Here is a 13,467-nt window from a genome sequence, read left to right as displayed (position 1 = left end):
ACCCAATACAAAAACATCTGAAAATCGGTGGATAGCCAATAAAACACTGGAAAAACTGTGGAAATGGTTAATCAATTCACGTTGACTTTACCCTTTTCCCATTAAAAAATAAAACTTACTATAAAAATAATATTTAATACATTTCCCAGTGCTGCTGGGCAATGTCCCGCCTTCCTGACTTGTATCCATCATTGATTCGTTTCTGAATACTTTAAACCTGCCCCAACTACTGACTGACAGCACATTCCTACATTTCTATTGGAGACTCCGCTTACTCGGGAATGGAGGCTTGTTAGCTGGATTTAAAGCTGTATTACAGTTAAGATACAGAGGATTTCAAACAGAATTGTGGCAAAATATAAAAAATGCGTACACACAAAAAACCCAGAAGAATGTGCCCGTGACCATGGGGATTTCGTTGTGGAAGACAGCAAAGGAAAGAAGGTACAACTTAAGTGTGCAAGTACTGTCGAGTTACTACTATACATATTTTGACAGAAAAAAAAAAAACGCTCAAGCATTTTGGAAAGTAACCGAAAACACTATTTTTCATACAGTATATAAAAAACCGATTTACATAAAACTCAAAAATAGATCAAAATAAGCACCGAAAAATACAATTAATAAAAACCGAAAAACAGAAGCCCTACCTATAAGCCAATAATGTGGCCAAAAAACGATATTTAGATGTTACATCATCATAAGCTATTAAAAGACAATACCAGCTGCTGCCATACCTCCCCATTTGTCTTAAAAACTGGTCTTCGTAATCCCTCAAAGCTTTTCGAAGTCTCTTCTTTTCAGCTCTGGTTTCTCGAAGGTGCTCCAGCAACTCAGGCCTGAGATTAATACATCAATATGTTAACATTGTTAAGACGAGTATTTACTCAAAATAAAATTAAACATAAAACAGGAAACCTAACAGATTTGCAATCCAATAAAATAAGTGCTAAAAATGATTGACACCTATTCAGGGGATCTACTGGCATTTAAATTTAGGATGAATTATGTACAACAGTTTTGCAAATGTAAGGGGAACTTGCCTGCTTTTCACCAACCAAAACTGAATACATCCTGGGCTCTACACCACTAATATTGATGCTTCCTCCCAAGTGTTAAAACATTTCATCAAAATTACATTTTTTTGCATCCTATGCAGGTAAAGTGTATCAACACTTAAGGGCCCTACTGTGTGTGTGAAATGAAACTTACACAGAGGCCTCATGTAAATTGGGCATGGTAACTGTCTGTCTGACAGCTTTCATCTCATCTAAAGGGGATACAAAAGTGGGCTCGTTGTCTTCCTCATAGGGACACAAAGACTCGTCTGAAGAATTCTGGGATATTATTCTGGAAGGTGGTAGTGGGTTGTGCTGCATATTCTCTTCATCAGATCCCTCTTCTTCCTGTATACAGTAAAGATATCATTATCAAACAGCTCTCTTTTAAACTATTCCCTTTTAATGGTTGTAATAGTACTGTATTTCATAATTACCATCACTTTTCTTTGATTGATATGGGGAATTAAATACATGTACTGCAGTTACAAATTAGTCTAATATGATGCTAGAACCCATATGGTCACAAAGTAGGGCTTTGGTAGTTGAAGCATGTGTTTAAATCAAAAGGTATGAAACACCTTTACTTGTTTATTACTTTCTATTAATAGTCAGTAATGTGAGAAACATGGTCTTTTTACTGCAACCATTTCTTTATGGAAAAATACGGTAAGGTATGACTGCATAGTCACCACCCCTTTACTGTAAGTGTTATACAGGAGGCTTGATGGAATAGTGGAAAAAGCATTAATCTTGGACATTATCTCTATTAGGAGATCCTAATTCATCAGTGCAAGTCAGTTAGATAAAAAAAATATATATCTAAAAACATATACTGCATGTTACCAAATGTTATGCAGGATCTGAACATTGTAATTTGATTATCTCTTGTTCATACATATAATTATATCAATGGATTAAGATGCGATGAAATTACATGAGGAGAAGAAAATTTAGTTTTTATTCTTCATTGTGTAGCAACCAGGTACACACTCGTGGGGACAAGAAGCAACAATTCCTAACGCAAAAGTAAACTGAACCTTGACCTGGCAAAGCCACCTCGGAAAGTTCACTAATAGCCCCTTTCCCTATTCCCTAAATGATTAAAAAGGTTGTGGTATGACGTACAATGGTAGTAATTGAAGACGTTGCACACAGAAACTGCTTGATCATTCTGTATCGGTCATAAAGTGGTTTCATAAGATTCCGTTCCTGTTTGGTTCCCTAAAGACAGAAAATACATGCTTTTAGTACCAGCATCACCGATGTGGTAAATCATTTCAGAGATACATATATTACAAAACATAACCGGTCCATACCGGGCGTCCGTGAAGGCTCTCGAAATATAACAGGCATTTTTGCAGAGTAACTTTTTCCAAAGCCATTTGCTTTTGGGTCATTTCCTGTATTAAAAAAAAAAAAAAAAAAAAATTACAATGTAACTTACATACCAATCATAAGTTATTGGAATGTGTGGTCATATTGTAGGGTGATTTTTTATAATTGTTTTCTAAAATATTATTGTCAGAATAAATTGCCATCATGCTCTTATGAACCTGATAAATAAAAAAACATACAGTTGTAGTCAAAAGTCTACATACCCCAATGGAAATGTATAATTTCTAGAAATTTCTCAAACAAAGAATGTTAGGGAAAATCTTCTGTACCAAAAGTTGAGCAATTTTATTGCAAAACTCAAAAAATGCTAAATCAAAAGTATTTGTACCCTTTGATGCTATGAAAGTATCGTCTACAAGGTGCTAGAAATGTCAATGTGATAATGCAGAGCCTAATTCTAGAAAAGTCTAGAAAATGCTGGATTGTAGGTGAACATTCTTGAGAGTATAAAAGGGTTAGGCATAGGATGATTGCTGTCATTACCTATACGTCAATATGGGAAAGTAAAGAGCTATCTGAAGACTTTAGGTAGAAAATGATTAATTGTCAAAGCTGGAGAATGATACAAGAAGATTTCCGAGCATCTGAGTATCCCAATTTCAACTATTGTTTCTATTATAAAGAAGTACAAGACTCATGATACTGTCACAACGCTCCCTCGGTCTGGAAGAACCAAGAACAAGTAGGAGAATTGTGAGGAAGGTTAATAACAATCCGAGATTGACTGCCAAAGATATTCAAAGTGAACTGGCTGCAAGTGGGACTGGGGTTTCCATTTCAACCATAGGTTGAGTATTGTCTGGTGAAGGTCTTAATGGTCACAGCCAAAGGAAAAAGCCACTCTTAGGAAAACGTCACAAGGACAAATCACTTAAAGTTTGCAAAACGGTATTTAAATGATGGACATGAGTTCTGGTAAAAGGTTTTGTGGAGATGAAAGAAAACAAAACAAAAAAAAATAGCAATTTGGTCACGCTGATAGTCGTTACGTTTGGAGAAAGTCTGGTGAGGCGCACAAAGAAAAGAACACCATACCTACTGTCAAGCATGGGGGTGGTAATATCCTTCAATGGGGCTGTTTTTCCTCTAATGGCACAAAGTTTAGTTCCAATACATACCAAAAGATATTGGACAATCATCTGAAACCCTCCGCTACAAAACTTGGTTTAAAGCGCAACTGGATGTTCCAACACGACAACAATCCAAAGCACACATCAAAATCTACTTCAGAATGGTTAAAGAAGAATACAATCAAGGTTCTGGAATCGCCTAGTCAAAGTCCTGATCTAAATCCGGTTGAGAATCTTTGGTATGGGTTGAAAAAGGCTGTGCACAAGGGACGTCCTCGGAATTTGAATGAACTGGAACAATTTTGTGTTGAAGAATGGTCAAAAATCACTAAAGAATCATGCCAAAAGCTCATTGACAAATATCCTAATCGCTTCAAGTAGGTTATCATTGCTAATTAGTATGTAACTATAACTACCTTCATGTTCTCTGGCAGGCCAAGTGCTGTGCGTTTCTCCCTCAGTCTCATTATCAAAGACTCCACAGTTTCCTCCAGGCAAGGTTTCTGCTGTAGCTCTACTGCCCCCTGTTGGCCAGAGTTCACTCTGCACAGCTCTCGCTGTTGGCTCCCCTGTTCACGAAGTTCTTTCACAGACATTTTCAGTTTGAGGTCTGCTTGGTCAAAAAGGGGGAGGAGGAGGGGGAGGGGGGGAATTATATTTATGATACTAGTAGAATATTTTTTTTTTCTCTGAATTTACAGGTATTTGTTTAATGTTCTTAAGTATATCAGAATGTAGCATTAGATTTTTTTCAAGACAGTCAATTAAGCTCAATTTTACAGCAACGGTAAACCAAATATAATCACATTTCTACCAATCCATTTCTGAAGAGCTGACTGCCAATACGGGTACATCATGACATTTGTGGAGGTGAATCAACATGTTAGCAAACAACAAATAGATACGAATAGTGTAGATTTACCTTTGAGTTGTTTGCGAGATTTGGCCAGGTCGTTCATCAGTTTGAAGATTTCAGGGTTTGCTGTTTTATCATTATGTGAAGGCTGAAGAGGAAAGGGACATACCCATATTGTTAGCAGAATATAATGCCCTCTATTTGAGTATGCAAATAATATTTTACAGGAAACGCCTACAGGTCTCACAACAACCTTTTGAATACTGTATAAAGAATACCTCTTACTCTTCAGGGGTGTAAATCACTACATGCAACAATCAATAACCTTCTGATGTCAGACTGTGGCACTACTGTATTGACTTGTGGTTCTACATCACGAAGTACCTCAGCTGGGCTGCAAGGGGGGGCCAACACATACAATCTGAATTCGTGTCTTTGTTGCTTTCAGAAATCAAGGATGCTTAAAGGTCGGTTGATTTCTGATGGCTGAGAGGTCGGAATCAAGATACCCACTACCTTTATTCATGAGTTTACCTTTTAAAAACATTTAACACAAAAGGCGTCTAATAGTATTGCATAGAGTGGCACCAAAAGACCACACATTTAAATAAATCACACTTCTGTACAATATTGTCTTTTGTTTCAGAGATGAACTAGTAATGCAAAATAAAAAGTGATATTATAAAGCAAGAGGTAGTAACACGATGCAGAATAAAGAAAACAGTTTGAGGAGGAATGTTTAGTTTTTTTTGTTTTAAGATTGTTTTATACTGATGCACAAAAGAAAAATGCAACACTCAGGTCTAATGGATTTAATCAAATATTTTAAACATAGATATCAAACAAAAATTCACAGAAAATGTGAACAAAAATTCAGATAAGTATGAAATGTGACACACACTGTCAAAATGAAAACATTACAAAGTTAGTATCGGGTATGACCTCCCTGAGCATTAACACAATCCTGGCAGCGTTGACGCATAGACCTGATTATCTGGATAGACTGCTGTGGGATGTTCTGTCACTCTTCCTGTGCAGCTGCAGCCAGCTGGCGTAGGTTGGTTGGTCACAGTTTTCTCCTGTGGATGGCACTGGCGATTTGGTCACACAGATGTTCTATTGGAAACAGGTCAGGAGAAAAAGCTGGCCACGGCAAGACTTGAAGTCGTGCAATTGTAATCCTAGCACAGTGTGGTCTTGCATTGTCCTGCTGGAAAATCAACACTTCCGGATTGGCTTGCAGGAACGGAAAAACTGTTACCTCAAGGACTTCGTCAATGTATCGCTGAGCAGTAAGGTTTCCCTCAATCTGCACCAAAGGCGTTCTTGTGTTAAAGGAGATCCCCCCCCACATCATCACACTTTCACTGCCCCACCGGTTGGCTTGAACAATGCAGCAGTCAGCATAATGCTCGCCATGACGTGGTGGGCCGATGTTGTGACCCTCTGCCTTCCAGGACGTGGCCTGTCCCTCACAGAGCCGGTTTCCTGGTTTCTCTCGAATAGTCTGCTGATTGTTGAAGCAGAACATCTCATTCTCCGGGCAACTTCTCTCAAAGACAGGCCACCTTCAATCATGCCAATAGCAACCAGGCAATCTTCATTACTTAAGTGGGGCATGGTTGTATCTTTCGCTGTTCTGGCATTAATTAAAATCATGTATTTTTGAATGGCTATTTATACAGATTCTTAAATCAACTTATTTTGGCAATTTTAACTCAAATACCAAACACTGAGCACCTGGTGTTTTTATGAAATCACATGACTTGAGCTTAGGATTTTGTTATCCCAAGGAACAATACTTTTCAAATAATCAGCAAACCTATTCGCTCACTATTTACAATGTAAATAGCATTATGTATGTGCCCAATGAGCTACTGATGTAAGACTGTTGCGTTTTCATTGTGCATCAGTATACACTAAAGGAAAATGAGAAGCACTTAGTTTAATAGTGTTCAGGCTGCCTAAGTATATATAACTTACACAGCCTCAACACTATTAAACTAAATGCTTCTCATTTTCCTTTTGCAGTATAACACAGCTCTGCCGTACATTAACACAGCCTGTGTTATTCTCGGTCCACCCACTCGCACTGTTGGAGTTGGCTGTTGCACTGAAGAAAAATGTGGCACTGCCAAGTAACTTCATCTCTTAATGTTGAATGCATACCCTGTATTTCCTTTCTTGCTCAAACGTCTCTTCATATTTCCTGATTGTCTTCTTCACGTTCTGAATGTGTTTTGTCAGCAGTGTCACCGACACAGGCTCTTTCACAGTCTCTGGGGGATCTCCCCTGACAATGCCCCGTGACCTGTGAGAGGAAAGACAGACAAGGTCTTAAATTACTTTTAGTACTTCTATGCAAACCAGTTTATGGGAGGTTTTCATAAAACACCTATTTTTAGTGGTAATCCCCAGTGCTATAAAATGACACTGATAAAATACATCTTATCCTGCAGTACTTAATACTGTACATTAAATAGAGAGTGAAAAATCACAGGTATTGCGATTCAAATCATGTTTAAGAGAAGCCAACCTTTTATTAAAAACAATTTTAGAAATACCAATTATACTGTAGTAATTTTGTGACAGTACAATCGACCACTGTACTCAGTCAGTGTTCACAAAAATGTGTTTCTTTAAGTCGTGAATGTATCTTACAGTTTTTTTTGTTGGATTTTACATCTTCTATACAGCATACGTTTCCCCCTCCTCCCCCAGCCTTACATACTAACACCATGATGCGATACAGGAGAAACATTAATGCAGAGTTGCCTGAATACAACTGCTATGAATCTAAATCGGGGAAAAAAACAGCCAAGTGGCCATTATGAATCAAGTACAGCTGCAGCCTGCACAGTACCGCTGAACAGAAGCCACGGCAGATCTCTGCCAGAGATTTACACACACATCTGAATAGCTGTGTTAAGGCAGTTACAGTAACTATCAACTATGCGGTTAGGTGGTGCTGCAGGTTAATCCAGTTTTTCATGCTTATTTTGGCACTTTATATCTGCTAACTTGCATAAGAACAGTCACCCCATCTGATTTAATGGGGAATGTTTAAACTTTACAAAAAAATAAAAAGCTAAGGAACTCTTTTAAGCTTGGCCCATGCTTGGTATGTGAAGAGACACAAAGGGCAAGTGATTTCCAAAAGGTTGCAGGGAAACAATCTCTCAGTAGCAGCAGACACTTTGTTGGCAACATCTCAACCAACAAGCCATTCTTTGCACATAAACAAGTACATCACAGTGATTTAATAAGCAATATAATTTTTTTCCAGTATGTGAGCAATTCATTTGACATTGTCAGTGCAGTAATAACCAAGACAAGAAAATGAACTAAAGTATACTTAAAGCACAGAGGGAAAGGGGACCAGTGATAATGTTGCAATAAATGTTATCACTCCAAAATGGTTTCTGTATCCTAGCTGTGTAGTAATACTAAAAAGACTGCAAAAAAAACCAAAACAAAGTTTCTCAAAGAATTCGACGTTTCTTTTCATATTACCACATATCTTCTGTTGTATAGCTGTGGATCATAGTCTAACCCAAAAGTGTTGTCCTTACATTCTGAATTGCTGAGAGCAGGGTGGAGAGGGGGCGGACTCTGGGTCAGTGTTGAATCGCTGGCTCTGGCTGAAGCTGGGGCAGCGAGGTGAGGGCTGGGGATTGTCTCCGTCAGTGATGTGGTGGAGGAGCCGGCTGGTCCCGGGGCACTGTTGTGCTTCAGCTTGGATGTCAGCTTCATTCTGACAGTTTCTGAAGGCTGGCTGGGCCTCTGCAAAAAGATCAACTCTCCATTGTAATTAAAGTGGCCCGCAGATACAGTATGTTCAATATGACACAACAACATAGTGTATGCTTTTAACAACATTCCCAAGTTTATCTCATTCTTCATTCTCACACACTCAATCTCATCTTTGTTTCCAAGTTCTGGCTACAAAGAAATTTAATCATGTTGCTTTATAAGTCGATGCAGGTGCCAACAATAAGCCTGGATATTTTATTCAACCCATCTGACCCACTTAAATCCAGCAAAGCGCCTAGGTGGTTGTGAATATAAGCTATATACCTTTAGTATGCAGCAACTAGGAGAGATAAAAAGTGAGCCAGCAAATATATTGTATGGGATAATAAACTATTAAGAGAATACAGAATAAACTACATACTGTAAACAACACAGTTAAAAATCCAGGCTTTTTAAAATGATTTGTAATAGATGACAGTCAAATGAGATTTCGAATTGATGTACCATATTTATTTATTTTTTTAATTAGTATGGAAAGGTTATTGGTCAAAAGCAGACAGAAAATGTGTGGCTTTTCAAAACCTCAGCAATAACAGTTGCAAACTTTCGAAATGGGAGGTAAGAGAGAAAGCAATGTAACACATACTTTGAAATAGTACACATATTACAAGTAAGAGGCGTGTACTGTAGTCTGGTGTATAGCAGCTAGAGATGCAACAATGAAATTGATTATTGATCGCCATGGCATTGAACAATTAAAAATCGCCCTGGGATCCTACCAGGAGCCTCACTCGTATTACTTTCAGATTTCAGTTGTTTTTGTGAAGCATCTAGTCAACATATTTTTATGCTAATTGCTTTTGAATAATACAGTGTTATCAATGCATCATCTATCAGTACCTGTCTGGTATTTGATTAGGAAATTGGTGGTTGATTGCCCTCTGATAGTACTATTACAACAATAATAATAAGAACTTCAACAGATAAAGCAAATAAAAATAGATATCCATTTAATTTGTTTTGCAATGTCCTATTTCTAGCCTCTTTGACTGATCTAAGATCAAGTCTCTTAAAATCATAAAAAAACATGTTATAGCATCCTTTCAACTGCATTGAAGCCACAGCCCCAAGAATAAAGAAATACCTCTGCAAGCAACATAGCTGCAGTCACTAGCTTCCAGAACAAGTGCATCTATTAAGCATCCTAGAATTCATAATTTCCTTTGCTGTGCTATAAAATGAACCATTTAAAAGCATAAAACAATTAGTATTAATGATAGCCTTTCTTCATTTCTTCTGTACATCTTAAGCTAGCTAGCAAGCAAGGCTGTGCAATGTGTGCAGGTGTAAGGGCAGTTTAGACAACTCTGCCATGCATGTGCATATAATATCACATGAGAAATAGGACATGCCTTTAGGGACAGAAAAGTGTGTGGGTGGTGGAGAGTGGGGGGGGCAGCGTGGAATCCGAAAGGTCAGAGCACCGAATGTACTCAGCCTTGCTACCTTTTTGCCGATGCATTAATTTGAAATCAATAATAGGGAGAATGGACTCCTCTGAAAAAACAAATAATGATAAGAAATGAAGAAACTACTCAAAGTTCAAGCTTATGCAATGATTTGAATACATTCCTAAAAGCACACGGCTATGAAAAGGCAGCTAAATACATACTATGTATCTACTGCACACTCATTAGCAAATTCTACTTAAACTGGGAAGGACTATAAATGATATCCTTAAAATATTCTTAACATTTACCCTGCTTTTAGTACACTTCACTTTGCTATGTCTTTTCCATGGTATGCTGCAGTTAATGTTTCTACAGGTTTATTTAAAAAAAGAAATAATCAAATCATTTTTATTTTTGCAGTGCTAGTCAAAAAAATAACCTAGCAACTGAAATAAAACATAAGGATGGTTTAGGGTGTCAGTGATAGATGTTTACTATTCCTACCACAAGAATTCAACCATGTGCTCCTTCAATAGTCATTACTTCTAATTGACAGGTGCTCCTGATAAACATGCAAGGTAAAGAAAATAATCCTTGGCTCTCTTACCTCTAGTGTTAGCATCCTCTCCCTGTGCAGCATGTCCCGCTTGCAAGCTGTGCTCCTTGGGGTGCTGTAGCTGGGCATCGTCTTCCTGCGCTGGCAGAAACGAGGAGCACAGATCAACTTCCAAGGCCTGTAGTTTCAGTAAAGAGCTCTGGAGGCAAAAGCAGAACATACCGGCTAACAACAGTGAATACGTCCTCTGTGCACTTGGCTGGCTGTGTGTATGTTCTGCAATGCTCTCTGATATAGTTCAAGCGCTTCTCTCAGCCACAGTGCACTCCATTCCTGTGAGTCACCAGCTACACACGTCTTCCATTCATCATCAACGCTATGTTATTGGCTCTGCAGCTATACAACTTGTAGTTTGTATGGGTTATTCATGGCACACTTGTAGTGGTGATGGAAGGGGGGAGGGGGGGTTCAAATCAGCAAGCCTGTGATAATTTGTTCAGTTGGAAGTGGGGGGAATGGGGCACGGGGTCTGTGCTCAGTACAGATTTCCTCCGTGGGTGTATTTCATTCAGTCCATGACATCATGATCTGGTGACAATCTGGCTCCTCCCAGCTGAGTCCATTCATAAAATAGAAAAAAATATATATTGAATGTGGTTGAGCTGGAGCACTTACGTCGTCCTGAATGGTGCCCTTGCTTGAAGCATTGCTTTCTTCAGTAGCAGCGGGGGTGGTGTTGTCTGCAATTGGTTGCAGCTGGGTGCTCCCCGTAGGATCGTCTTCCACCAGCTGAGAATAAAAATGAATAAATCGTATTAACTGTTGTCTTGCTGCTGTCAAGTCTGTGCTGTAGCTGACTGAGTCACTTCCAAGTTGGTCGTTAGTGCTCACTCCGCCTCCGCTCCCCCAGGAGCTTACAGATTGCGTGGTAATACGCATGAAAATGCAGGCTGCTGCTCGTCTCCTACCTCACACAGCAGCTGACACAGGCAAAAAATAAATAAATCTACTTCATTCAAATGCAGAATCCTGCTGTTATTTTTCTAAAAATAAATGCCAGTGTACACCTGCTTGACCTAGCCAGAACAGAGAATGCTTACCTGAACAAATAACAATTATTATTTATTATTATTATTATTATAACTAGAATGTGCAGTTATTTCAAAGGCAATGTTATAGATGAAAAGCTGCATTTTCTTCCTGGCACCTAATCACTTAATGTGTTAATAAATCTAATAGCGTAATGAGGTAAGAGCATAGAGTGTAAAGCAGTACTACTTTAATAGGATGTTAAAAGGCACTGCACCATAGTCTCCAAAACAGTTTCACATACAGTAATGAATCGCCCTTTCTAGGTCCTCATTCACAAAATCAGGACCCTTATTCGGTAATCATGTCCTACTGTCATACCCAACATGGTGAACGTGATAACTGTCTTTTGCATCAGTCTTCAGCAGACTTATCATACGCTCTGAGCCTTCTATAGATGTTTCAGATTGGCTATAATCCAAATAGTTCACACGTTTCCTCTGAGCTACACTGGAGTTTCCACATGGCATTGCAGTTTGTAAAAGACAAAAAGGTAGAGATGTCAAGTAGGAAGATGCAGCATAAGGGTTTGTCCCAAGCAGTCAATCACTCAAGCAAGCAAGCAAGCAAGTAAACTCCTTGTTCTTCAAAGGCTTTTGCTACACAGTTTTTAGGATAACCAATCAATCCTGAACACATTGTACTACAGCCAACTCCAAAACATGCAATTCACTGTAAGTAAACCAAGATTGAGATAGACTTCAATATATCTATCCAATCCTGTTACGTAAAGAAGTAACATATGTTACTGTGACACACATATTGGTCACCCGGAGGGAATAATGTGTTCACAGGCTTTGTCCGGTAATGAATGTGGTCCTGACAACTGTAGTGGCAAGTGTACAATACATCAGTGCTATTATATAATTGCAGACGCCGACAAACAAGTGTGCTACAAGGACCAATATATGAAACCAAAGAAGTAACATGTTATAAGTTAATATGTCATGTATAGGGTGTCCCTTGTTATTAGGAGATGGTGCCCATGACGAGGTCTATATAATCCTAAATGGCAGAGATAGTTAACCCAAGACACTGCTACAGCAGAACAAAAGGGCATACATGGAAGAAGTTTAGAACGGAAGTAGGGTTGTGAAATTCCCAGGAATTTTAAGAGCGGTAAATTTCCACCAGCAATTTGGGGAATTTTGTGGGAATATTGGGAATTGTTGGAAATATTCTGGAACTTTAATTTTGTAATATTGAACAGTTAAGTGATCTTCAATCAGGGTACTCAGGGTAACAATTGTTTCAGAAGAAAGTAAAAACATGCTCTAAACACTTTTAAACATTAGTTTCAAATGATTTGAACACTTTCATTATCTTAATTTTAGAAAACAATCACAACTCAATTTTGTTCAACATATTGGTAGTTATTTAAAAGATACTGGATATGTCCAGCACAAAAGACTATAGGTTACCCATACGGAAAATAAATATATTAATATATGGAATTATATATTTTTTAAACCTGAAATGTATTTATAATATATTTTCTTAAACATGACATGTTGCTTAAATATATTTATAATATACTATAAATGCATTTTGTAAATCAACATATTCACATTTATACATTTTATTTTTCTAAATTATATTCAAAATACATTGTAAAATATGTTGTAAATAAATATATTTATCTTAATATATTTAAAAAGTATATGCAGTGTTTTCAAACAATATATTTATATATTGCAGATAATGGGAGACTGCGACGGTCAGGCAGCATTAAATTTAAAACAAGAAGGCTTCATAAGTTTATCCATGTACGGCAGATAAAAACACAGACACTGTGATTTTAATTTGGTAAATAAGTTTATTCTTGACGGAACAAATATGGTCGTTAATCAATCTTTCTGCAGATACCGAAGTGTTACTGATACCTCATAAAAAATAACTGGGCTAAGCCTAGTATTTAGAAGAAAAAAAAAAGAGAGGTCAATAACAATCAAGGACACAATAGGCTGTTCATATTTTAAGGCACCTTATATTTAAACTGTATGCCCACCAATATGAAAAAAAGAATGAAATTGTAAAAATGTATTTCCAGTTTATTAGTGTTTTTTTTTTTACTTTCATAGCTCTATTTTCAGCAACAATTCCATAGCTATTAATGCATTTTTAATTGGAAGCAGCAGTTTTTTGTAACGTTTCATAGTTTCAGAAGAACAATGTTAGCAGGTCTACAGAGAAGCAGCCCAAACATCCGTTGTAATGCAAACAGCCTTTTAGCATA

At 37.7% G+C, this 13,467-nt stretch overlaps 1 protein-coding gene across 4 annotated transcripts in view; it reads right to left on the bottom strand.

The window, feature by feature from the left end:
- Positions 1-13,467, bottom strand: part of LOC117417857 (protein FAM13C-like) — a 47,979-nt gene that overhangs the window by 2,435 nt on the left and 32,077 nt on the right. For 2 of the 4 annotated variants that reach the window (XM_034030247.3, XM_059035855.1), the window contains 10 exons: positions 10,818-10,931; positions 10,194-10,341; positions 7,955-8,165; positions 6,552-6,693; positions 4,449-4,530; positions 3,943-4,136; positions 2,378-2,461; positions 2,187-2,282; positions 1,213-1,406; positions 738-839 (listed from right to left, as the gene is read on the bottom strand). In XM_034030247.3, coding sequence (XP_033886138.3) covers positions 738-839; positions 1,213-1,406; positions 2,187-2,282; positions 2,378-2,461; positions 3,943-4,136; positions 4,449-4,530; positions 6,552-6,693; positions 7,955-8,165; positions 10,194-10,341; positions 10,818-10,931 — 1,367 coding nt within the window. The remainder of the gene's footprint in view (positions 1-737; positions 840-1,212; positions 1,407-2,186; positions 2,283-2,377; positions 2,462-3,942; positions 4,137-4,448; positions 4,531-6,551; positions 6,694-7,954; positions 8,166-10,193; positions 10,342-10,817; positions 10,932-13,467) is intronic. The other 2 variants (XM_059035853.1, XM_059035854.1) reach the window with 2 other exon arrangements.

Source organism: Acipenser ruthenus, chromosome 13, assembly GCF_902713425.1.
Source record: "Acipenser ruthenus chromosome 13, fAciRut3.2 maternal haplotype, whole genome shotgun sequence".
In the NCBI taxonomy this organism is placed as follows: Eukaryota; Metazoa; Chordata; class Actinopteri; order Acipenseriformes; family Acipenseridae; genus Acipenser; species Acipenser ruthenus.
This window is presented reverse-complemented; position numbering and strand designations above follow the sequence as displayed.